The following is a 27460-nucleotide window of genomic DNA, read 5'->3' as shown; positions in this document are numbered from 1 at the left end:
CAGGAAGACAAGGATAGGCTGGAAGAGTGGGCTAATAATAACCTTACAAAGTTCAGCAAGGACAAGCATAAGGTCTTGCACCTGGGAAAACATACTCCAGGAGTGTAGCACAGGCTGGGATCTACCCAGCTGGGGAGCAGCTCTGTGGAAAGGGACCTGGGGGTCCTAGTGGACAACAAGCTCAGTATGAGTGAACAGTGTGCTGCTGCGGCAAAGAAAGCCAACGGGTTGCATCAACAAGGGCATCACCAAGCAGAGACAAAGAAGTCATTATCCCACTCTACTCAGTGCTTGCCAGGCCACATCTGGAATACTGTGTTCAGTTTTGGTCCCTACAATACAAAAAAAGATGTGGACAGGCTGAAGAGGGTCCAGAGAAGGGCCACAGAGACAATCAAAGGACTGGAAAGCCTGCCGTAAGAGGAAATGCCGGGAGAACTGTTCAGCTACAAAGAAAATGGAGACTCTTTTTACAAGGATTCACAGGGAAAAGATCAGAGGTAATGGATACAAGTACTCCTGGGGAGATTATGACTGGACACAAGAGTGAAGTTTTTCACAATGAGAACAGTCAGCCACTGGAATAATCTCCCCAAGGAAGTGGTGGATTCCCCATCATTGGACACTCTTAAGATTCAGCTGGACAAGATGCTGGGCCATCTTGTCTAGACAGTGCTCTTGCCAAGAAAGGTTGAACCAGATGATCCTTGAGGTCCCTTCCAACCTATGATTCTATGATTTAAATGGCTACAGTCCCATCACACAAATACTTTCAGTCACCCTGCCAAAGGAATTGCTTCTAGTTTACAGTTTCATCAACATGACAGCTTTGGAAGTAAGCAGAAAGATAAGACCTCAGCAGGTCTGTATTAGATGCAGAAGTTTCTTCATGTAATAAAGGATTTTAATCTTCTATCCCTGGCACCAGCTGTGAGTTGACAGTTCTCTGTCAACGTTGTAAAAGTGTTTTACAGTAACATAGTGCAGGTTAATATTCTCCAAATGCCAGCTCAACGGGTTTGTGAAAACAATTCCAAGTGATGCTAGCTTAACTCCTGGAAGGCAGTAACTTTTCACAGTCTGGTTGCACATACATGTTAGCTGGTGTCATTCATGGAAGCTTTAGGATTCAGCTGGCAAAAGGACACAACAGATCAGTTTTAGTCCAGGCAAAAGTACTTCCTTAAGGTGAGTCACACTTTGTTTACTTTTATCTCCTTTGTGAATACAAAGCTTTCTTTTCCAGGCGTCAGCAACATGCAGTACACAGACCACTGAGACATCAGCAGCATGGATCTAAGGTCCCAATATCCTACATTTATACTATTTAGGGTATGCTAAATTTTTCACTTAAACTTCAGTCCTGTTTACATGACTGTTTAGTCTTACAAACAGCCACTGTCACTCCATATAACTGTCAAACAGTAACACCATGATATTACAGTATAGAGGTTGAAGGGCCAGGATAAGTCTACGTAGAGCTCACCTCCTTCACATATCAGCCGCTGCCCCTGAGTAACCCACTAATGTTCACTGCTCCTCAAGGTCTCTCAATAGCAGAACAGGAATAGCATTCAATTCTTCTCCCATCGCTTATCTGTTTTTTTCTACATAGACTGTTAGCTCTGTGAGCTGCTATATGTATTTCAACATACCTACCACAACGCTCTCTGATCATGATTACAACAAATTCTAATAGATGAATAAAATAGTTACGGCTGCAAAATGAGGTTTTTTTTCATTATTCATACTCTGGAAAATAGCATCTTTAAAATCAGAAAAAATAGCCTCCTAGCTGTTACATAGAACAGGCACTTCATTTTTATGGATACTCTGTGTCATTTGATGGGTCAGAAGACTTCAGTGCAACGTTGTTTCAAAGTGAAGAATTAAACAGTAGGCATTTATAAATAAAAAAATTTACAATTTGAATATTCAGAAAGCAAAAACTGATTATTACAGAAGATAACTGAAATGAGTCAGCTACCTCTATTCACTATGCACCTAATCATCATAAAGAAACAGTTTTTGCTACACTTAGTTTAATAAATGTATATTTAGAAAGGGATCAGGCTTTTAAATGAAAAGGGAAAAAAATCCAGAAGTTTTAGGAGCTGGTGTGCGTATGTTCATTAAATACTACAGTTTGCTTGGTCCCTTCCTAGTAAAGGGCACTCCCTCCGGCCCTCCCCATTTTTCTCCCTTCTCTGAAAAAATAACTTTTGTTTTTACATGAGATCAGCAGATCACACATTCAGTGAAAAATATCACATGCTGTACGACTTGAATACATTACACTTTCAGACAGACCATAAGCATATTGGTATGATTCAGATTAGCTATAATATGTATATAATAAAGGGCCTGCACGTCACAGAAACATCATTATGATATTTTCAAGAATTGTGTCACTTCTTCCAAGAAGCATGAGAGACATCTAAGGCTAATTTGCATTTCCGTTGGAGGTCCCACATACCATTCCAGCTCAAGACAGAGAGCTAAATGACTCAGAGAGCTACTTTTACAAAGCAGATTATCACAATCAGGGAGCAACACCTCTACATGATTTGTAGATAACACACATGTTCTGATGACACTTAGGTCCACAAGAACACGAATCTCAAACCTCTTCTCGTATTTGGATAGGAAATGCCATTTCCCTTTCCCTCATTTGGGTCCCCTCCTTCTCTTCTTGTTCTGCCAGTTAACTGCATGACAAGCTACAACTTTCTTTTTGTTGTACTTGGTTGTACTTTACAACCACCCTTGCTCAGCTGCCCTGCTCTTACCCTGACTCCTTTTTCTCTTGCAGGATTTCCCTTTCACACAGCTATAGTAACTTTCTGTGACAGGATTCCAAAAACTCCTCTTGTCTGAACACTTAGAAGCTTTGTGCTGTCAACCTATAGGGTCAGAGAGACATCTGTTAGTAATAAGGCTTTCTTGATGTTTAAAGTTTTTAAGCAACTAATGCCCACAACATTATTGTAACATAAACAGATACTGTCCCTATTTATAGTCACACAAAGAGAAAAATTTATGTGGTTTGCCCAAGTCAGAAAACTGCCCAACTAGAGGCCTAGGAATTCCTAAATTCTTGATTCCCAAATTATCACATGCAAGGAATAAATAATCTAGGTAAAGCAAGGCAATATGAGGCAAGAAGTACATTTTCAGTGAACAGCTCTGTCAGTGGAATTTTGTCCTCACCTGACTGCGCCTTCCCTCTCATCCCAGCTCTCCAGGGAGAGCAGGCTGCCAAATGCTGCTCAACTAGACGTCATTTTTTTACCACATAGTAGGTCTTCTAAATAGCAGTAACCATCAGGATATTTTCAGTTTGACTCTTTAACCAGCTTTGTTCCCAGGCCTCCTATGATTTAGAGTTAAAATGCTCAGAACTCCCAGGTGGTCACGAGTTACTCTTTGAAATTAGCTTTTCTGCACTCCAGAAACACCCACGCATAGGCCATTAGGGGACTTAAAGACCTGCTTAAGAATTGAGTCTAGTCTCCTGCAGAACTCATAAGGACTAAGACGCCAATTTACACCTTGAACTTTCACCACCATTGACGCTCTTTTCACTCTTAAGATAATTACACCATCAGACAACCCTCAGGCAGATCAGTCTGACTAGCAAAGCCTGCATCTTCAGTCAAGTCCTTCAGAAAGCCTGTCAGTATAGCTAACTGTAAACAAAGCTGAATGGATCCTATGTTTTCCTAGACACTGGAAGGAGTTCCCCTCTCAATGTTGGGGATGCGTCAGGTCTGTTTGGGAGAAATCAGGTCAGGTCTGTTTGGTAGAAATCAGACCACCCACAGAAGGCACTTTTCTACCTATTTTACAGGCAGCATAAAGATTGCATGGTCTGCCTAAATCCACAAGGTACACTACGGAAAAACGGAATTTGACAGAATTAAATTAAAATTTAAATGGAATTAAATTAAAATTTAACTTTTCAAATTCCAGCCCAGGACTTTTGACACCAGGTAGATGTTTACTCTTCATTTTGTATTCCACATTTTAAATACGCTGCTTAATAAAAACCCAAACCTGTAGTTGGTATAATAGCAGCAGACAGCAGATACACAGAGTGGACAAACCCGTTTCATAACATTCCAATATCCCTGTCCTGATATATGCACCAATAAAGGAGCATAAAGCTAATAACAGCTACAAAGCGCAGCCATTTCAGTGACTACACTTACTCTCTTCATCCTGAAAGAGAAGCTCACAGGACCAGCACTGAACACTACACACAAAACCAGATCTTCAGATCTGAAAAAAAAAAAACCCCACCTTAATTTCCAGGCAAGCATTAATGCATATACAGAAGCAAACCACAAGGAGGGCAACAGATCACATAAAATTTGCATATGTGCTCTAATACCTGGGTAATTAAAGTATTATTCTCCCAAAGGTAAACTACAAAAAAGTTAGTGTTAAACTTGGTGATGCCTGTGAAGACTCTTAAACACTTTATGAGGATCTTCTAAAGGAAAAAGCTAGTGGCCAGCAGTATTCTGGCATGTAAGACATATTCTTCATGCACACAGTAGTGCAATTCTTCGTGGCTTCTGCATTTTCCCTTGAAAAGGGAAAAACCTTTTTTGTTCCTTACAGTAGATCAAATGATCAAAATCTTACTTCCGACTTAGCATACTGAATCACTGATAAGAATGATTCAGCTGTAACTTACCAGATTAAGAACAAGAAAAAAGCATGCAGTAGTACCCAAATTCTGCCCATAGCTCCACAACACTTAAGTTTCTGCCACAAGAATTAGCAATGAACTAATTAGCCAAAGCCAACAAATAATCACAAAGTGACAATCTACTGCAGTGAGCCTGGATTTTTTTGGTCTACTCTCTAGACCCCATCTGTAGATTCAGGAAGAAACACTGCATACATCCAGCATCCTGCTGCACAGAGCGGTAAGCTGTGAGAAATCACAGGCTGTGTGTGGATCAGTCAGCCAACACTACTGAGCACCCTGGTCATCTCTGCACAGCTCAGAAGACTCCCGGAAAGCCAACTCAACAATAAATACAATTGTTGCTTTCCATTGTTTTCCCCAGCGAGGAGACCAAAGGTTAAAGTACTACTTCCTGCCACTTACGGGATGCAATTCCAACTTCTGTGTGGCAGGTAAATCTTCTTCCTAGGCAAATGCATCCTACTGACCTCTTTAGTCACATGAAATCAGCATTGTCATGCATTGTTTCAGTATTTAGGCGAAACTGTTTTAAAGCATTTCTGTCACTCCTAATTAATGTTCTCATCATTACTTTTATTTGCCTGAACCTCTTAGATGCGTATTCCATTCCTTCTGTTCTCTTCCTAACTTGTCACCTCTAAATCCCAGATCTCTTGTCCTCAGCAGGTGGAAGCTAGGGTATCAAACCTGGTAAGAAACCACCTTAAACTTTACAGCAAGGGTAGAAAAAAAATTTATTTTGCACTCAACTGACTTAACATCGTCTTTGCCTTTTAACTGGACAAAAATTGAACTACAACCCGTTAAAAAGATTCAATCCCAGTAAAAGCAAAGAGAAGCATGAAATAGTACTTCAATCAGTTTAGGACTGCTTCATGCCACAGCTCTCATGTTAATACAAGTGACAACCACAGGCAAGTTACAGTAACTCTCCTTGCATGACATCCATGAACAGTTCTCCCAAACACACTTCAGAATTACCTTCTATTCTTTTAGAAATTGTTAGGGGATGTCTGTTGTTACTAACAGCATGAAAATAACATTCTAACAGTGACAATAGCATACTATTTTCACAATCCTTCTATTTTCACACTTTAAAGAATAATGAACATTACTTCCACATAAGTAAAATCCTAACCCCATTTTTGACTGGGGGGACTGAAGTGTAGACTTCATGTCATTAAAAAGTACTATTTTAAGCAGCTGCTACTGGTTTACATGCATAAAAAGAACCTTCACCACCACATAGCAAGGGGAAAAAAAAAATAATAAAAAAATAGAGTAACCTCTCCTTTCTCTCCAAAACAGACAAAAAGAGGAAATGGAGATGCAAAGTTATCCTTGGAAGAAATACATACGTATGTGTATTATATATTCAACACAGAAAATACAGTTAAAATGTATTTACTTCCTGGGGAAAAAAGAAATATTTATGTCTTTTCAAGACATCTTTCCAGGAGATATTAGTATCAGATATGAAAAAGTTCTTTCCATAAAACTATCAAGAATCCAACACTGCTACACTGAGCTTCAACCTACAATAAAACCAATTTTAAATATAAAAATACAGGCATATAAATACAGACTAACAGATGACCCAGCCTGCAAAAAAAGCCAAAATAAAATAAAAGAATGTGTTTATTGCACAGACTTGTTTTTTCCTGAGGAGATCTGAAAAAATATATTCTGGTTTCTCTGTCCTATCCCCCTAATCCTCTTACTAGCAGCCATTCTCTCCAAAGCTATTTCATTACACTTCATTCCTGAAATCCACATCAGTAGCATTCAGTACATTTTAGCAGCAAAGGTAAAGTGTCCCACTTGGGAAAAACCTTCAAAAATGTACATACATACATGTTGAAAGTAGTGTGAAGACAAGAGGAACATCTATTTACACACTCTACATGTAAGAAATATTTTAACATTTTCAAATTTATGATGGTATTGGGCATTTCCAATTGCTTCAATTTTCAGATTTCCCAATTACTATTTGTTACTTTCTTGCAAAAAGTCTAATCTGATCTAGAAATTCATTTCTCCTTCTGAAGTCCTAACCACATGCTTTCAATAGTTATAAATTAAAAAACACTACTAAAATTATTTGAATTAAAAATGAAGCAAATTCTGACCTGCTCTTGATAGTTCAGCATGGGTATGTTTATAATCAATACTTGTTTTTGATATGTGCCCAACTTGTCAGTCTATGTCTCAAGCAAACAAACAAAAAAAGACAGCAGTGACCCCTGTATACAGAAGATAATTTGATTTTTACACAGTGCACTTCATTGTCCAGCTGCCCCTAAGCACTATACAAAACAGTAAGCCTCCTAGATATACCACCACACAGGCAAATAAAGCAGCTGTTCTGCACTCTAAAAGAGCTCACCTCAAACCAGAGTAACCCCACAGCGAGGAGCTGCACATGTACTCAAGACACCAGGGAAACATTTACTCTGTTAGAAAAAAAATAAGGCTATTATCTCTGTAGGTATAATGCTGCATGTACTTAGAATTCTAAAGTGTAAAATAAAGTATGGAAAATCAGTACTGTAAATGTATGTTGGAAATAACGTTATCTCTTGAGTTTAAAAAAAAAAAAACGTACTCCTTAATATCTGAGGTTTATGTGGCATTTTTCATACCACACCTGAACTCTGTGTATAAAACAATGCAAAACTATGCAGACAGGAGAACTCCATTTACTCAGAAGTGCTGAGGCCCAAACTGAGATTTCCCAAGTGACTGGTGCTTATAAACTAGGCAATATTCCAGAGAAAAGTCTCTAAACCAGGAAAATCATCTCCTAAAATCCAAGAGACATTCCCAAAGGTGAAGAATTTCGTACTAATAACTTATTCTTTGTAAGGAAAAGTTAGTCCTCTATAGCAAGTCACCGCTTAACTTTTTCAGTTATCTTCCATTTCCATCATGTGTCAGCAATATTAACCTTTTTTTTCAGTCATCATATGAAGAAAACAACTCACCTTTTGTCTCAAGCTGGATAAAGCCATCTATATTATCATTATCTCTGTACCTAACAGCTGGCTTTTTTTGTTTTGTTTTAAATGAACACTCTAGGTACAGACAGGTCAGATACAAACCTGCAGTAGAAAAAGTGGCATATTTTTTACCGTGAAAGCACAAAGCTCAGTTCTTTACATTCTATTAATCTTGTCTTACTGAATGAGGAACTATCAAAAACCTTCAGTCATATACAATTCTAAAAATGGAAGTTTTCCATAAGGAAAGTCCTTCCTGTGTGATGAAACACACAAGTTATCAAAACAGGATGTAGTACAGAGAGCACACATGCATCCTTACTTCAATTGTTATGGAATTAGCCCTTCCTAGTTGAATTACTCTTTGGAGTGAAGTTGTATTTGTTTTTTTAGAGCAAGTAGCTCTGCTCATAACTCTATGAAGCGTGCAAAGACAACCAGGCACAAAAGTGCATACAAGTCAGGAAAGTGTGCAGTCACATATTAAAGAACACGGTAAACTGCTAAGCCTATTACAGTAGATAATTGTCTACTTGAAAAGGATTACAGTCAGGGTGGCCAGAAAAGCCCTAAGATACATATTAACACAGTCTTCTATGCACCTGATGGCTGGATTATTCCAAAATATGGTGAATAGGGTTGAAGACACCTTATCTCCCATCTCATTTGATACTACACTTCATGAGTAGAGAGCGCAATTCTGGAGTTCTGACATTCAGAAACAAACAAGCACGCAAGTCTTCTTCCCTTTGCTCCACCCTGCACAAAGACAGATATAGAAAGGAAACATTAATTTAATAATGTCAGTGTTTATTTACATGAGAGAAAGTTTACACAAGTTGAAAAGTTGTTTCAACAGGAACCCAACAATTACTGCTTTTGCCTGACTTCAAAAAAGGGATGACTTTAAGATTTGATGATGCAGCTTCGCAACACTTTGACGATCACTTGGGAAAAAAGTGCCAGGAATCAACTAAAAAAAAAAAAAAAAACAAACACACATCAAGAATGACATTAGTTCTATACAACAAGCCAGGCACAAACACTTGAAAAAAACACCACTCTGCCCTTTCAGCTATCTCCCCTCCCATAACAATACTTCTGAGTGAGCTCTATCCCCAGCCTCAAAGCACAGCCTCAAAATAGCATCTGTTCACTTTAACAGCTTGGCTAAAAAAATCCTGCAACAGGTTACAACATTGACATGACCATCCCTGGAAAACATCAAAGATCAGGCAGACTATGTTCAGTTGTCTGTCAGAGGTCTGAGATGCAATACTTCAGTAAATAAATGCTATTTATTGGCACGCCATATAAGGGCAAATGGAATTCAGCTTGCTTTCCCATGACATGGGCTACACAGATGTTACAAACAATCTGGAACTCGACTCATGACTAAGTTTGTCTTTGAGCTTCTGTAACTCCCTGCATCTCAGAAAGCACGTATATCTTCTCTATAGTCCCTGACAGTAGAAAAATCTATTTTTTTTTTTAAAGTAGTTAACAAAAACAGAAAGGTATGATGCATTCTTATTTCTTGATGAAAAACACATGTTCTGTTAACATGAAAAACAGTCATAACAGCAAAAGAGAATTTTGTCTTTAGAACTCGTCTTTAGTTGAAAATTAAGTATGTTTATGTCACTTTTAGGAAAAGGAGCTGTTTATTTGATTAGTTAGCTACTGTAAGGAATGACAAAAACTAAGGCAAAGCAAACTTTCTCCTTCAAATAGCATAAATATCATGCATTTGTATTCCATGATCGGTGACAGAAAACCTTACTCTTCTGATCTTTTTATGTGGACTACACTTTCACTCATATTCAAAAGTAATCTCCTCCCACAAACCATCCATGAATTTCTGCCTGTGTTCTATTTAACAGGGGACAGGCATTACAGTCTGACAGAATATAACTATTATCATTCACGTGTGCACAAAACCACCTTTTTTCAACATGACAGTTTTTATGTCAATTTTTAAAGCAAAAGATTAAAGAAATCATGTGGCATTTGGGGAAAAATGTACCTTCTGAGGAAACAGAATCTCCATTCACAGGCACTGGTGCCTAAAAAGAAAACAAACAAGCACCAAACCAACATTATCAGTGTTTAGTTGAAGTTTCACAGGTAGCACCCAAACTCAAAGCTATTTTACTGCTGAAGTCAAGAGGTATTAATAAAAACAGAACCTTCTGTTGACCTCAGAGGACGATGCTCTACATTAAAGACTTTCCCTTTTTCCCACCCCCCACCTTTTCCTTCCCCCCTCTATAACTACTGTACAAATTTCTTGGTTGCTCATAAATGACAAAACAAACACACTAATAACGAGTGACAGATTAACGTCTTACCTAATGTAAAGGGTATTTTCCTACTGTATTGTCTTTGAGGTTAACAGGATTTGCTGTTTACATGCGGAAGAGTAAAAATGCCTTTCCAATTACATTATTATATATGTTTCAGTAGAAAGGTATGCATATGAATATATATATACACACAATTTACATTACATATATGCAAACATACAAATAAACATTTTAAAAAATATGTAATTAAACTCTTTTACAGCCACATTTTCACAGCGTAGGATTCAGTTCTGTGGACAGTAACAAATCATTTTAAAATGTAGGTCTGTAAGTCCAGGTCCGTGCCAAATACACCACAATTCAATTCCAGTATTACACAGCATAACTTGTCCTATTAAAGGACAAAAATTATAGCCAATTTTAACACCAGCTGGAAGCAACCTGCCTCACAACAAAGATGCTCGTTACTTGCATAGCAACAATCCTCCACTGCTCTTCCGTCAACTCCTCATAAACAGACAAGTTTTCCAACTGATATAACTGATGGGAAAGAAGCAGAGAGCATCTCAGGGCAAAGAATCCTACCACACTCACTCGCACACACAAATCAAACACAGAAAACCATGTGGATGTTGCCCTTTGCCATGACACAAACCCACCCTAATTACACTTACCTAAGCAGATAACCCCAGGAATAATTGCTTAGATGAACCATGCAAAAAAGAAACAACCTCAAAAGTAGGGCTTACAGCTGTCTGAAGCTTCAGGAGAACAAATGTGCACAGTACTCCAGGCAGGGTCTCACTAGAGCAGAGTAGAGGGGCAGAATCACCTCCCTTGACCTGCTGGCCACACTTTTGATGCAGCCCAAGGCTGCGAGCACACATTGCCAGCTCATGTCCGGCTTCTCATCCACCAGTACCCCCAAGTCCTTCTCAGCAGGGCAGCTCTCAATCCCTTTATTGCCCAGCCTTTATTGATAATAGGGGTTGCCCCGACCCAGGTGCAGGACCCTGCACTTGGCCTTGTTGAACCTCATGAGGTTCACATGAGCCCACTTCTCAAGCTTGTCCAGGTCCCTCTCAATGGCATCCCGTCCCTCAGGCGTGTAACCGCACTGCTCAGCTTGGTGTCCTCTGCAGATCTGCTGAGGGTGCACTTGATGCCACTGTCTATGTCATTGACGAAGATATTAAACAGTACTGGTCCCAATACAGACTCCTGAGGGACACCAGTTGTCACCAATCTCCATTTGGACACTGAGCTGTTGACCACTATCCTCTGGATGCAAGCATCCAACCAAGTCTTCATCCACTGAACAGTCCACTCATCAAATCCCTATCTCTTCAATTTAGAGAGAAGGATGTTGTGAGAGACCATGTGAAAAGCCTTACAGAAGTCCGGATAGACTCTAGCTCTTCCCTTGTCCACTGATGTAGTCACTCCATCACAGAAGGCCACTAGGTTGATGAGGCAAGACTTGCCCTTGGTGCAACCATGCTGGCTGCCTCGAATAACCTCCCTGTCCTCCACGTGCCTTAGCGTAACTTCTAGGAGGATCTGTTCCATGATCTTCCCAGGCACAGAGGTGAGGCTGACATGCCAGTAGTTCCCAGGGTCCTCCTTTCTACCCGTTTTAAAAATGGGTGCAATGTTTCCCTTTTTCCAGTCACCAGGGTCTTCACCTGACTGCCAGGACTTTTGAAGTATCATGGAGTCTGGCTTGGAAGTTACATCAGCCAATTCCCTCAGGACTCTGGGATGCATCTTGTCAGGTCCCACAGACTTCTTTATGTCAAGGTTTCTCAGGCAGTCATGAACCTGATCCTTTACAATGTGAAAGACTTAGCTCCCCCAGTCCCTGCCTTGCAGTCCATCCACTTGAGTGGTGTGGGAAGAGAGATTGCCAGTGAAGACTGGGGCAAAAAAGTTGTTGAGTACTCCAGCCTTCTCCTTGTCTGTTGTTACCAATTTGCCAGTCGTGTTCATCAGAGGCGGTACACTATCTTTGACCTTCCTTTTGCAGCTGACATACCTATAAAAGCCCTTCTTATTATTCTTTGTGTCCTTGCCAGGTTCAGCTCCAGCCATGCCTTGGCCTTCCTGAACCCACCCCTACACTCTTCCCAGGACACCTGTGCTGCTTCCACTGCCTATGCATTTCCTTTTTGCCCTTTAGTTTGATCAGCAGGTCTTGACTCATCCATGCCAGTCTCTTGCCATGCTTTCCCGATTTCTTACACCTGGGGACTGAGAGCTCTTGCACTCTATGGAAAGCACCTTCCAGGCCTTAACACCAGACCATGCTCTCTCTTTCCAGTAAAACCAAATCTGTATCTCATAAGGCAGGGAGAACCAGTGGTGACCATGTATAAACAGGTGTCTGCCGCTTCTGGGATAATTGCTCAGGAAGTCTGATAATTACCTCAGAAAGGTAAGGACTCAGCACCTTCCCACCAGGAACAGATCAAAAACTCATCCCACTGAACTAGGAATCTCTTCACTACAAAATACTTTCATTTGGAACACTGTTTAAAAAAACCTAACTAAATAAAATAATTTAAAAAACCAACACACACACATCCCCGCAAAAAAACCAAACCCCAAACAAACAAACAAACAAAAAAACAACAAAAGAAAAAAAACCCAGAGCAAAAACCCCACCCATCTTTTGTTTCACAACTGGCCACTGAACAGATAATTCTACTTCTACTAAGTCCCAAATGGAAATGTCCTCACAGAAAACATGTTGGGAGAAAGGCAGGTAACAGACTTTCCTGCTTAGATCTGAATTAATGTGAAACACATTATTAAGTATACAGATTCAAATTTTGTTGGAGATTTTAAAATTATCAGGAAAAGACACGTATTTTCCTCTGTAAGATACTGTTCTGCATTTTATCAAAAGAGACCTCATCTAGCAAAGCTTTCCTAGTTCACTTTCTAGTACTATAAGGGAAGAATTATGTGATAAATCTGAGAAACACTGCTCTACTAACTAAATATAGATTGTATTGGAGATTTTCCAACTTGCAAAGTCCTCAGCAGCTTCTTCACAGAGCAAATGAGCAAGCAGTGCTCAGGATTAATGTTAAACAAAGGTTTGGCTGTCCTGGTCAGCTTTACAGATGGCAACACTTAAAAGCCTGAAATAAACAGTAACTCTTAACGCTAATATATTCAGCTACAAAGTTGTATTCCTCCTGTGTTTAGTTTTCAACATAGGCTAACACTGGAGCTGAGAAAGAGATGAAACAATTTTCAGAGGCTAGAGAACACTAGAAATTTTCACCATCTAGTGTTAAAACTCAACCGAATTTGTAGCTGCAGGGGGGCTGGTGTAATTTTGGCTGGTTCCAATGTTCAGTATGCATTCCCACATGCACAGATTATCTTCTATCTCTTTGGGATTGACTGGACACGGCAACTTCACCAACTGTAGAATCATTCCTATTTTGCCACCTTTACTGATGACAGTACACATGCCCGCTGTCTAGAAGCTAACTCAGTGGAGTGGAAATTCCCCAACACAGACAAGCCATTCTAGTCCCATATCTGTAAAATAATGAAAGGTCAAATAATAGCACAATAAATCCTACTGAAATCAAGAGGGTTATATTTGGAACTACCCAATCAAAATCTATAGGAAATTCTGATTTGTGCACAATTTGGCAAGCATTTGATAAGGATTTGTTTGTTTTCCATTTGGTTCTTAGTTATAGTTCTCTCGCTCACCATAAAAATTTGTTCATTACAATACTGAACATTGCCTTTTGGGGTATTCTTTTTTGTTTGTTTGGGGGTTGCTTGCTTTGATTTGTCTTGGTTTTTTTCTTGAAAACTCAATATACCTGATTTAAGGCAATTATCACCCACTCAAAAACTCCATAATTGGAGTCTGACCCAATAAACAGAATTGTAGGGAACCAGCTCTCACCGCCCTAGTAGCTCAGAAATTTTACAGTAGCTGAAATATGTTTCTCACTGTACCTGCATACAAAAACTCTACTTCAGCTTTCATTCTTCTGTTTTTATCCAGAAGTTACTAGATGGACATAAACGTGAAGAAAATGTGTCTGCTTTTAGTTTAAAAACAAATACAAAACAAAAAAACAAACACCCACAAACAAACAAAAAAAAAACCCAGACTGACAGACACAGGCAGCTTTCATTTAAAATTATCACAGCCATTAAAATTCTGCAGCCAACACTCACGTACTTTCACTTCAGTTTGAAAGAGATGAATGCCTGACAACCAAAGTGGGCAGTGTAGTGTACTAGACAAAAAGATACCTGCTTAAAATGTGCAAGTCAACCTCCCTGCTTATATTTAGAGTTTGATTGTCCACCATTCATATTTCAAGAGCATTTTACTTTTTTAGTTATTGTAGATTGGAAACTGCACGCAGCGTGAACAGTATTGCAAAGAGTATTGCATCTCTTCCCTGTCGGAAAAGTACCAAGAGACAGTAGCTTCATAAGACACAATTAGAATACTTAGACTGAACTGAAACAGAATGATGGAAAGGAGCATGTGATGACAACTTGACAAAACCAGTATCATTTAAAGAAAATGTGAGGCACAAAAAAGCCAGGAAGTGATATTACTTGATAAGGTGGCAAGCACTTATAATAAAAAAGACATTAGAATTTTAGACAAGGTACCTGTCTTATAAACCTGTTTTATTAACCTCCCCCCGAAAAAGAAGAAAAATTATGATTTGTTATTAAGAGACAAAATAATGGATACTGCTGATTTAAACAGATAATTATTTATTCTACACACTTCAAAAAGTGCAAACAGCACTGAACGCAAAAGGTTCAAACATTTGCAGGTTTGTCACCATCCGAATACGGCTGAACTTGAAATTTTAGTTGCATTTAAACACTCACTAAAAGTTACTGTAAATTTGAAAGTACAGGGAAGATAAAGATTTGCTTGCAGCTGTGACTGACTTGTCTAAAAATATATTTAAATTCCAAAATGAGTTTTTCTTTCATTTAAAACTTACAGTCTCATTAATCAACATTCACAAATGCAACCATAAAGGTACTCTTAAAGAAATGCTGAAAGCAAGAGACTTGAACAGGAAAACCAGGTAGGTTTGACACTTAAATTAAATTTACAGAATTAAACCAACATTTCTTTGCAATGGACAGTCTTCTTGGCTTGTGACAAAACACCACCCAGGACAACACATTCTGAGTAGAAGTTCTGTTGGACTGTTAACTGCACAGACAGTGGATGGCACCTCCTTTGACACCTGAACTTGTGTAACTACTGTGACTACTGGGGCAAAACACTGGCTGCCCAGGCAGTGACACACACGTACATAATACCTGCCATGCCCATGTGGCCGTGAGCACAGGCTCAATCATGGCATATGTTAAAAAAAAAAAACAAAAAAACCACTAATACTTGAGGGTACTTTTCCCCATATAATTTCTGGTAACTTTGCTTAATTTCTGGCACCCAAACTAGCTTATTTTTAAATGGAAGAAATTCTCCTCCACTAGCATTCACACTTGAAAGCGTCAGACCTGCAGGACATTTTTCTTGCCTGAATAGGAAACCTGCATGCTTTAATTTTATGTTAATTTTAGGAATATGACAGGCATTCTTTAAGAAACATTCAGAAAAGCATCCCCCTCTCTTATAGCAATGCATTTAATTATGCAAGGAGACAAACAAAGGATCCCTTTAGTGATTAGGGACTACAGTCATCTAGTCAATGAGTTCTAACACTGGGTGGTAACTCATGGCAACAGGGGAGACAGAGAAGACAGCAGGCAAGATACAAATAGCAGTCCATCTTGCTATTCAGGATCAGAAGAAACAGCACTGCAGAGGGAGCAAAAAAAAAACTAAGCAAAAAAAAAAAAAAAACCCACCAGAACATTAATGAAGCTGCCAGAAAGCACAATTGGACCACTGCAATGAAAGGTTTATATTATAACGCTTACATTTCCCCCACAACCTTTGTGCTCTTCCTTTCACTTTGTCTTAAATTTTTGTTTAAGGACAACTTCAGTCTAGCTACTTTATTTCAGTTTTGGAGCTCTGAATCTTCTTTTCATATTAATCACTTTAAAAAAAGGGTGGCGGAAAAAAGTAAATATTATCTAACTTACCGACTGTACAATCGATCGGGCATCCTCCTCACTGCAACAAAATGGGCTGCCACTCACCAGAACATTTGTGCTGAAAAATAAAGTTAAAAACATGTTTTATCAATCAGTGGAAAAAAGAGACACACACAATTAAGTACCTATGGAAAAAAACCACCTTCACTTACAGAGCTCAGAAATGTGTATCTGCAAGAAATGAAGAAGTCAAAAACACAAATGTAACCAGTAATGCTGGAAGGGATTGGAGGGGTGGAGGGGCGTTCTTTGTTCCTTTGGGTTTGAGGGGGGGGTTGGGGCTATACATTCTATATTAATGCAAGCAGTGCTCACACTCAGTGCTTCTGGCAGCTAACTTGGGTACAGTTCAGAGGACCACAGTGAAGAAACTAAACCCCCCCCAAAACAGGCAGCACAGATAAACTGGCACTTCCCGAGGGAGTTGAAGAACACCTAAGAAATGGGCTAGCACAGATGGTGTGACTACCCCTCCATCTCTTGTGCCTTGAAGGTTGGCCAGATTCTGTGGCAAGACACCCTTGGTTAGCAGTAACCTGACTGCAGTATCTAACAAGAAGGAAAAAACAGGTCAAAATTCTGGATACCTGTACTGCTGTCAGAGACCAGACTAACTCTGGGACCAAATACTTTGCAGAAATGTTTCCCAACGAATATATATCCTTTCACACCCAAAGAGAGTTTGGTCATGAGTTTTTAAGGTCCTACACAGTTAATGGCAAGAAGTTCAATTCCCCAAAGCAAGACTGCAATTTTGATTATTTTTTAATTTCATAAACACGAAGTTCAAAGTGCCTCTAAAACCATCAAGACCAAAATTTTAATATTATAGTACAGTGTTCTTGCCATGCTGAAGTAGAACCTGTCCAACTGCTAAGGTGTTCAATCAGCTTAAAGAAAGAGAGAGAAAGCCACGTTTTCCCAATAAAGTAGAAGACAACAGTGAGTATCTGATCACAGCTTCCCCCACAGCCTTTGCCCTCTGGTAATGGCACTCTACGGCCCTTGGAAAGCACCAGGGAAAGATACCTGCCTGCTCTTCAGGGCCTCTGGTGCCAGAACTGCCAAAGCAAATCAGTTCAGAGAGCTTAATAAAGTCCATTTTAATTTAGATCAGGCCCAACGCTAATAAAGAATTTCCTACATTACTGAGAGAATTTGGTTCTCTCATTCCAGAGAGCCAAAAAATCCAGAATGCTAAGCTGCAAAAGAATTCTGTATCACAGCAATGCAGCATGGAAGGATGGAATAAACAATGACAAGAGGATTTGCATGGGATACTGAGATTCTCCCAAAATCATCCCGAACAAACACTCTGAGGCCATTTCTCAAAAGTTGAAGTAATCTATGTTTTCTATAATCAATATATTTTTGGAACTACTTACCAGTAAATCATTGTCATATAAGGTGCAATTAGTCAATCATAGTCTGCTATCAATTAATTATGAATCAAAACCATGAGTACTCCTGTCATCTCAAAATAAAAAAACTAAGCAGTTCATGCACAGCTGCCACATGTTGAATACCACCAGTACTACCACAATACAAAGAGGAAAATACATGACTGGATACTTACCACTTAATAGTACCTCCATCAGCTTTTTTATGAAGCAAAGCTTTCCAGTATTCATGGGTGGATTTAATAATTTCAACAGCAAAATCCTAGTTTACATCAAGGAAAAGTTTTATGATTTAAAATGTTATTAAACAGGAAAAAAAGCCACAGAACTAGTTCATTAAAACATACTGTTTCGTGTGTTTTTTAAGGGGCCTCCTTTGAGGCCTCATTAAATTTCTGGAAAATATAACACCCTTTTTTATGAAAAGAAACAAACTTCACTATCTGTCAAATCCATTGGCAACACATTCAGGACTTTCCCTCAGTCCACAGCCAGAAAACACGAAGGCTGCACAAAAAAAGTGAAATCAGCACTAGATGCTAAGCAGACACCTACAGCTGTAGAAAACTGTACCAGGTCCTAAATGGGATAAAGTGTGTGAGCTATGACTCCTCTGTTACGCGTGCACATCAGGGTCAAAGTTAAGGTTTCTCCTCTAGTGGCAAAATTTGCATTTACTTCATTAATTGCCCAATCATATACTTAAGCATTTGCAACAATGCAACATGTCAGCTGCTTAACAGTTTTTGTTTGTTTAAAACAAAAGTAGTATTGGGGGCGAGGGGCGGATGAAAAAGCTTCAAAAAAATAACGTAAAATAAGCCCTCAGTGTCCAGATGATGGTATCTGGACTGGTTTGCAAAAAGCTGCCAACAGAACATTCACATTTCCTAATAAGGAATGACTTGGCAAAGTGCCACTGGAACACAGTGAACTTCACCAGAGCTGCTGGAGCACAGCCACAACCGCCTCGCCACATCCTGGGTCTCTAGAAATACTTGAGAATTATTCAAGTGCTCCCAACCCAGCTATCTCGGGGCATTTAGTGCCTCAAGCCTGAACTCCAACGGCCTGACAGGGATATACCGTTAAATTGTCGCTATGGAGCAACACTCTGCTTTACAGAACAGGAAAATCTCTAAGAGCAGTTCCTGGGAGAACAGGGGAGAGATCAGGTTATCAAGCATTAGAACTCTACATTTGATTGATTTAAAAGACAGTTTTAGTGCAGAGGGGAGTCAGGGCATCTCTTTAACCAGACAAAACATGTAAAGTTGGCTGTGCTGGTTAGAAGGCATTTTATAATTTTGATAGCACACTGCAGGCTGAACTAGCTGACACATGGACATCACTCATATCACTCATTAAGAACCTGTGATTCTTTGCCAAAAATAGTCTATAGACTATGCAAGACATGATTTGCAAAGCACTTTTACTCAAATCACATCCAATTTCCTCTGGAAAAAATCCAGGTATTTTCTTCAGCGAGGTCAATTCCCAGGTCCACTCTCCTTTTAAACACTAGCCATTTTTACTGTAGATAGTTTATAACATCATCCATTTTTTCTAAGAAAGGGAAAAATATTTTTTCAGCTTTCAAGCCAAAACCAGCTCAAATGTTTTTACACACTTGAGCAAATACTGAATACAAAAAAGTCCGCAACCTATTGTCTGTCTCAAACTGCACAGCCTTAAAAAAAAAAGTCAGGAAAAATTATCAATCAGGACTGAAAAATTATCTGAAAAGACAATTTGTTCATTCCTGACAGGGAGAATGAAAAAGCTGTGAAAAAAAGATCTACAAACATACAGATGCATGTGTAAGTCTCATCAGGAGTATTTTTGCAACTTCCTTTAATAACCAATGCATTTTTCCTGAATACAATTGAAGGCAGCAAACATTATTTATTTATAGCCTAATAAATTGGATTCAAAGATCCCTTGTATAAAGCTTCTTTTTGCTAAACTTCCTCCTTTATAATTCCAAAAATTCTAGGATGTACTAAAGAGGCCACATGACAGAAAGATGCATCTTTAATTTTGGATTTTCTTCACCTTGTCTTTAAATTCTCCATTAAAAGCGAACTGATTTTCTGGTTTTCCATCAGGAACTTTATATAATCGGAACCAGTCAACTGTAGCCTCAAGGTAACCTGGTTTGTGCTTCTTGACATCATCAATATCTGTAGATTTAAAAAAAAAAAAAAATTTAAATCTGTAGATTTAAAAAAAAAAAAGGAATGGTCATTTTTACTTTTTTTTTTTTTTAACTCAGTTTTTGTAACATTCATTTTTTAAAGTCTCATAAAGGATCTGCAAGCAATTTGACTTCACTGAGCAAAGTCATTGGGGAACTTCACTTTATTACATTAGCTGCCCATAGTTGATATCTTATGATTTTACAACCACACTAAACAGGTAAACCAGTTGCCTCCTGCCCTTCATTAATTAAGACCCAATGGGACAATGAATAAAAGGACCACAATTGTGACAGGAGAGGAAGAAAATTCCATATTTACAGGCTTTCATCTCAGTAGGTACCTCTTGCAATACTTATTCTGTGAGGTAATTTTTTTTCCTCAGCAACTGCAGGGACTACAGGCATTTTTTGATAATGGAAGAATAGGTAGTAAAAAGAATTTCAACACATGGATTTTTAAACCAGCACTTGAAAACAAAGTACAGGCTTGACTTCTCAAAGTTATATTAGAGGCATCCCTCTGTCACCTTATTTCCAAATTCCACCCATTAGATACAAGACAGATACGTGCCAGGAGCACTAAACACTAACTCTGCTGATAACCCTGTGATACCTGCATACTTGCAGTGATAAGCTAATTCTACCTTTACCTCTGTAATCCTACTGTGGAAAAATGGAACGGGACACAAAGAGGAACGCATGCCATTTGCAGGACACCCTTGGGAGGCAGAGATGAACATTGCCCAGTAGGTACAGAGAGATTAAACAGTCACACAGTAATTCTGCTCGAGGGCTATACTGCTATAGCAAAGATGCAGTTCATGATCTTAAACATTGACTTCTGCTGTGCACATCAAATTTTACTTTGTTGTCCCGTGAGACTACCATCACTCCTATCACTTGCAATGAGGTGGTCCTATCAGCCTCTGGCAAATTAACTCTCTGGCAATATGTTTACATGGAAAAGCCTTCAATACAATTGTAATTAATTTTGCTACAATAAAGAATGTAGTCCTTTCTGGAAGCCAAGTATCTTTTGTAGCTAGTGTAATCCTTCTCTTTCCATCTATTTTCTTTCTACAGTCACTTCTGATGGAAATGGGAGATTCCTTTTTATTGCTGTGCAGTGCATGCAGTCTTCCAGCTATTTCATAACCTCACTCTGCCCAGGCCACCTTCCATGGTGTTATTCTCCTTCTCTAGTGTTCTGCTCATCTCTCCCTTCCTGATTCCCTGGCATCTCATTCTCTCTCTTGCTCCCTCTCCATATTGCTTGGCTACCACATTCTTTTCTCTCACTGATGCCTCCTGGTTAGCAGTAATTCCTGATGGATACTCTTCTGTCTATCCAGTCCTACAAAACTGATTTTCAGAGTTTCTTAGTCCACAGGATTGACATCTCTAAGTGCCTACGTGTCTCTTCAAAATCTAGTCTATGAACCTGAACAAAGACATTCAAGTATTTCAAAAGAGAAAAGTAAGAGAAGGGAAAAAGTCTTGTGCTACAGACCACTCAATTCTCAATAGACCACCAAGAGAGATGATGTGAACTGAACTGTGAGACCAAACCTACGTGAGAAGGTATGCTGAGTGTTCATAGATATCCGACAGATGCCACTTCCAACTTCCACTGGATCACACAGTACCCAAAGAATAAAACATAAAACTTTGAAGAACCCATGTAAATTTTTGCTTCCGCATGCACTTAATAGGGCTACGTGTTTATGGACTCTGAGTACAACACATTTTTGAACTTGGCTGCTGGCCATCTGCCTGTAGAAGATTAGGGAGTTTCATTGGCAGAATCCCAGAAAAAAACAAGGGCACATAAGGCTGTGCTACAGGCAGGTCTTCTAGCTGGAATACACGTTGTATGTAATACATGCTGGAGTACCAGAAGCCTTTCACTGGGGTGGGTGAGACCAACCAAGAAGGAATGATTTAGAAAAGGATGGAGGCAGGATGCTTCATTTGGGCACTAATAAAACTGCAGCTCCAATTCAAATCGGTTACAAGGCTCCAGTGTATCATCCCGTTCTCTCCAAGCAAGGGAACGTCCCTCCTCCCATCCTGAGTCCTTGTCATGTCCTCTCCTGTGAGGTTCTGAACTCAAAATTTCTAGTACTTGTTGAAAAGACACTATCTCAAGTCTGTAAAGCAAATCAGGCTGCTGCAACAATTTCCTTGACTCCCAACAGTGGATGAACTCCAGGTCTCCATCTCCAAACATTACTTAAATTCAGGGACACTTTCTCAGATTGCTGCTCCTTTTTTCTGGTTCCTGTTCCAGCAAACGTCTCTCCTAATGCTGCTTCTCCATTCCTCCTACTTGGTTATTTGCCTCCTATTCCCATAAAAAACGGTTCATCAAAAGTGCTTTATTGTCTACTGACACTTGCGCCCTTACCCATCTGTTGTTCCTTACCTATAGGCTTTGTTTATACTTATTTAAAGAACTCCAGTATTAGAAGAGGCTTTGGGGCAGGCTTTCATTACCTCCTTAAGATAGGCATGACCATCTTCATGGATAGAATCATCTCTCTGAATTTCACACTCTCTCTCTACTGGAAAATACCTTGTCTGGGTAAAATGACCACACAGAATCAAGCTACAGCATTGTATGTCCTCTACAGTTTTGTATATTCTGGTTTTGAGAATAAAAAGGGGGGGACAGTGGTTGCTTTTATCTACTTGGTTCCTTGCAAGTTATTCTCCTTCATCCTCATGCTTCACTTCACTATTCTTTATTATGGGAGTTGGTGGCAATCAGCAGGAAAAAGTGCAACAGTGCAACGAAAAAAAAAATATCAATCCCGTTGCTGTGGAGTCAGCACATAGCACAAAGTATACAGAAAGCAGGAGCTACCTCTTCAGTTAAAAAGTGCCATCAAAAAGCTTGAAAGAAAGCTCATCCTCCACTTTGAAATCCAAACAGCATCTCTGGGATTACCAGGGGCAGAAGAAGAAAAATACACTCATAAAAGAGTAAGCAAAGAAAGGTAAAAGAAAAGATCACCATCAGCAGCACAATGAGTTACTGCAGTAGTAGCTATAGAAGCTAGCTACATACTATGATTAAAGCCAAAAAATATAGTTATATGTCTTTTCCGGAACAGACACTGGTAGACACTTCTTTCTGCCCCTGACTGCTTACCTTCCCTTGGAGCAGCATAATCACACTGATGTCAAAAGGGGCTGAGCAAGTACAGGAGTAGCAAGTACATACCCGGCCTATTGCAGTTTCACCTCTGCAAGCAAGCCCTGCCCAGAGTGACAGAGCAGAAAGGCCAAACTCCTGCAGGTACATTATCAGCATGTTCCCACTGGGCTCTAGGTGGCAATTTCTGTATACTGCCAACACACAATCATAGGTCCCATTTTTCTGGGCACCAAAGGTAAGCACTAAGGGTTAAAAAGAGATGGCTAATCACATTAAGGGCTGCAGTTTAGTCTCAGTAAGGAAAAATCTCCAGAGGCTGGCACAAACAACTGCTGCTAGCTCTCTGTCGAGGGAGTGAGCCAATGCAAACGCCGATCCCAATTCTATCTGGCTTTACAAAAGAGAGCAACAAAAAGCATTTGTACAAAACTACCATTTTTAGTACAACAGATGCTGCTTCTTGCAAGCAAAGCTAAAACAACATGCTTGCAGCAAGCTTTCTAAACAAGGTCTGTGGGAAGAGAGGACATATGTTTTTAATAACATCTTATAAACATTTACAGGAAGCAGCAGCTACACTCCATATAAAGGCATTTGGTGTATTTTGTGCAGCATGGTGTGAGGGGGTAGGAGGGGAGCCTCAGTACAGATAATTAATTTCTTTATATTGAATGCTTACACAAATCCACAACAAAGGTTTTCAGGGCCTCTGCTGCTGCTCTGCATATAAATACACTCACACGCAAGGGTCTATAACAATATATGGTACAAAGTAGGCAATATGTTTTAGTTTTGCCATTTAGGGTTTGATCACTTAACTCAAAAAGTCGGTCTTGAGTTGCACATTGGAAAAGCAGCATCGCAACACGGCACAGTTAACTACACCAGTGCCAGCAAAAGGTAACACAACAAAGCCAGTAGACATCACCAACTGCTGTCGTATATATCCAGACATCCTTCCAGAGAGCAATAGCAAAAAACTGCTGCTAAGATTCCAGGCCGGTAAATCACCTCCAAAATGCCATCCAGCATAAAAGATTTGTCCAATTTACTCAGGGAGAGTAAAATTACCTTTTGAGAGTCAGACTTCTCATAAGCTGCTTCAAACACACTTCCTGCTTCAACTGCCAGTGATTTACAAAACCTCTTGTCCAACATGAAGATGCCACATACATTTAGACCAAGTTAGAGCACGAAAATATCACTCATCCTTTCTGAGCACAACCTTGTAAACCACATCAGATATGTATGTGAATTCCAATGTTAAATTCAATCCAAATTATGAGATAAGCAGATAAGCAGCATTTCCACTCCAAGAATTTGCTGCTTCTCCTGACTAGTATTTTACAAACAACAAACAAAATGCACCACCACCACACACACACACACACACACACAAATGCAGCCAGGTCTATTACACCACCAAGATTTAGTGTTTCAGTGTGCAGGGAGCTTTTAGGCCCTTTCCTAGACCTGTTTGGGTCTGAAGTTGCTTTGCTGGTCAGCTAATGCCCATCTGCCTTTCAACTGCCTGAGCAAAAAGTAGTTTTCAGGTAGCCACATAGACAGATCTTATTGAAACAGATAAATCTGAAGATGTCCAGTTTTAGTCTAAAAAACTTTCTCATACAGACACCTGCATCTGACATACAGCTTTTATTTGGAGTGAGATTGTCCCCACACCCACTAGTGTTAAGTGCTGTAACTTCAAACAGATTACCTTCCAAAATTAGTCCAAAAAGACAGCCCCTGATTCCCACTGATGACATGGTTCCCACTTGAATAGGTGCTAAGCACTGCTTATCGTTCCTGGGTATTGTCACTATAAACTAGAGTTTCTCATTGTTCTGTGTGAGAGTTCTAGGCAGGGTTTCCAATTTGAACCAGTATTTATCAATAAATGCCTGCAGGACACAGTACAGTGGAGTGCTATGAATAAACAATGAGGACTGCTCAGAAGTAGGGACTGCTCAGTTTTAAGTTCTGTGATGTCTCAGAAAAATCAATTGCACTTATGAGAACGATCACAATCCCAGAAGGAGAATATACAGAGTACCTGGGGTGTGCTTAAAGCAGCAAGAGGAGTTAACACACTGCGCGGGCTCAGGATGGGGTTTTCAAGTAATCACTGCTCTGGTGTCTCGGAATTAGCTTTTCCAAATGTTCACTGGGGGCTGTGCACATACTGAGCTGAAAGCAAATGTGATGATTCTCAGTCCAATTCGAAATGTTTAGCAAATGATGCAAAAGTGACTGGACAGACTTCGAAGGCAACACTTAGCCTCATCTTTCCCTAGGAGGCCACCACCGTAACACAGCAGCACGTCAATTATTGAGGAGATACCCGTTTTATCTGTAGCTGCTCTCCTTTTATACTGAAATAATTAACATCTTTGGGAAGGGGAAAAAACAAGTATAAAAGGACATATTGTACTGCCTACTCCAACAGATTTGTTTGTTTTCAGACTGAAGAAGGATTGCTGTTAAACACTGCAAGCTAGTCACGTTTTGTGAAAGCAGATGGGGGCTTTTTTTTTTTTCTTTTTCTTTCCTTTTGTGAATCCTGAACTGCAACTCCAATCCCAAAGGGAAATCATATTAAACTGGATAAGTATTTCTGCACTTCTCTGAACTTCAGAAGGAAGGACAGTTCTCTTCTTGAAGTTTTGCATCTATTCTCTGATCTATTCTCCTGCACACAGGAATCAACTACAGGCAATGGTTTGCCCATTTTAGGGTTTTTTGGAGCTTTTTTTGGTTTTGGTTGGGTTTTTTTGCGTTGGTTTGGTTTTGTTGCGTTTTGGGTTTTTTTTATTTTTAATTAACAAGACTAAAACTCTTACTCCCCTCCCAAACAAACTAAAGCTGTAACACAACTGACAAATCAGTCATTACCTGAAAAAAACAAAACAAAACAAAACAGAGGGCTTTCCAATAGAGCTACTTAACCAGATGGCATAAACTGTGCCTGTTTTACCCCTACTTAGTGGGCTTCTTTTAAATTCTCTCACCCACTCTTCTGATTAAACTCTCTCAGAACTTGTTAACGAATAAAAGGCAAAAGTTAGAACACTGTATAGATATAAAGTGCTAATTACTTGTCTTTTAACTAATACTTACATCACATTCCACTGCACATTATAGAGGTTTAAACTGATACTAACATTAACAGCAAACTATTACTTACTATTTCCTTAAACTGAACTTAATCTCTGTCAAAGTAGTTAAAGAGTCATAAACACTATGTAGTAATTCATCTGCCCATTATTTTAATAAGCATCAACCCAAGAATCTCCTTTTCCCCATCTCCTCTTCTCCCCTTCTTTCCCCACAAGCCAAACATTTTCCATGTCAAAGCAACCTGCAAGAACACTAAGAATGAAGGGCCAGTCTAGTGATACACTTACTTCATATTCAGAAACCAGGAAAAAGCCTCAATGGCCAAGAAACAAAATTCCTTTAAAAATCTACTGGATAGCCCTATTCCTACATGAAAGCCACTCTGAGCCTCGGTACTCCCTACCAATGAAGAGCAGGTTCTGATCATACATACCCGATGGGATATATGGGTTTTGGTCTCATAACAATCACTGACTTTTAGACAAACGTCCTCACAATTCCCAGTGACGTGGCATTTGAGGAAGTGAACCTCCGTTTATCCAGAGAAAAGCTGCACTTTATCTGTACTGTAAAAACCCTGCTGATGTTTTAACACACCTGTATCATCTTCTTAACAAACAGCCTGCAAGCAGAATTACAACTTGTGCTAACACATTTTAGTACTTGAATTCCATCTGGATACTAGAAGCACGGTCACAGGGACAAGTCTGGACAGGATATTTCCCCCTGTACAGTTAGTCATCATCAAGGCTGATATTAGGGTAAGCTGCAGCAGCAGTTTACTTTGCAAATTTTCAAGCTAAAAGGTGAAACCTAGTCGTTCATACTTGGCAACAAACCCTGGAAGTAACCCAGTTAAAAGTGACAAAACATTGGAAATGTACAGTTCTTTTCAGAATGCAACACAATGCCTGCAAACATAAAAGGAACAAACACTTTCAAAAAGGAAAACAGCAGTGTGCTACATAATCTGAGTGGGTAAATATGAACTATTACACAGGACATAAGCCTGTAACGTTAAGAAGTCACTTTCTAAGGCAGTTGTGTTTCAGAAGTCAAAAGACTGTCTGCATGACAGGTCCTCTTGAAAATCCAAGCGATTAGTCTGAAAGCACATATGCCCTCCTAGAAGGAAGCACCTGATTTAAACATAACAAAACAAAATAAAAAAAGTCTTGCCTTTCTGCTATCTGCCTCTTCTTGTCCTGGATAGCCTAAACTCAGGTATCATTCTACCGTGCATTTGCTGACTTAACTTGCTTTGAGAAAGATAAAAATACTTGCCATGGATTTTCTGAGCTTCTGGGTCATCCACACCGATAGCAATTATCTTCCAATCTGTCTCTCCTTCATCAACAAGAGCTAAAACGCCCAAGACCTTCACCTGAACAATCTCACCAGAAGAACGAAT

General features: G+C 39.4%; 1 protein-coding gene across 1 annotated transcript in view; it reads right to left on the bottom strand.

Moving 5' to 3' along the window:
- Positions 1–8221: 8221 nt before the first annotated feature.
- The window catches only part of PPA2 (inorganic pyrophosphatase 2), a 37305-nt gene continuing 18066 nt past the window's right edge, over positions 8222–27460 (bottom strand). Inside the window, exons 7-12 of the mRNA XM_074147339.1 lie at positions 27334–27460; positions 19625–19752; positions 17746–17831; positions 16158–16227; positions 9746–9785; positions 8222–8692 (exon numbers count right to left, since the gene is read on the bottom strand). Coding sequence (XP_074003440.1) covers positions 8664–8692; positions 9746–9785; positions 16158–16227; positions 17746–17831; positions 19625–19752; positions 27334–27460 — 480 coding nt within the window. The 3' untranslated portion in view covers positions 8222–8663. The remainder of the gene's footprint in view (positions 8693–9745; positions 9786–16157; positions 16228–17745; positions 17832–19624; positions 19753–27333) is intronic.

This window comes from Numenius arquata, chromosome 5 (assembly GCF_964106895.1).
Source record: "Numenius arquata chromosome 5, bNumArq3.hap1.1, whole genome shotgun sequence".
Taxonomy (NCBI): domain Eukaryota; kingdom Metazoa; phylum Chordata; class Aves; order Charadriiformes; family Scolopacidae; genus Numenius; species Numenius arquata.
Note: the sequence above shows the minus strand (reverse complement) of the source record. Positions and strands in the feature narration are given on the sequence as shown.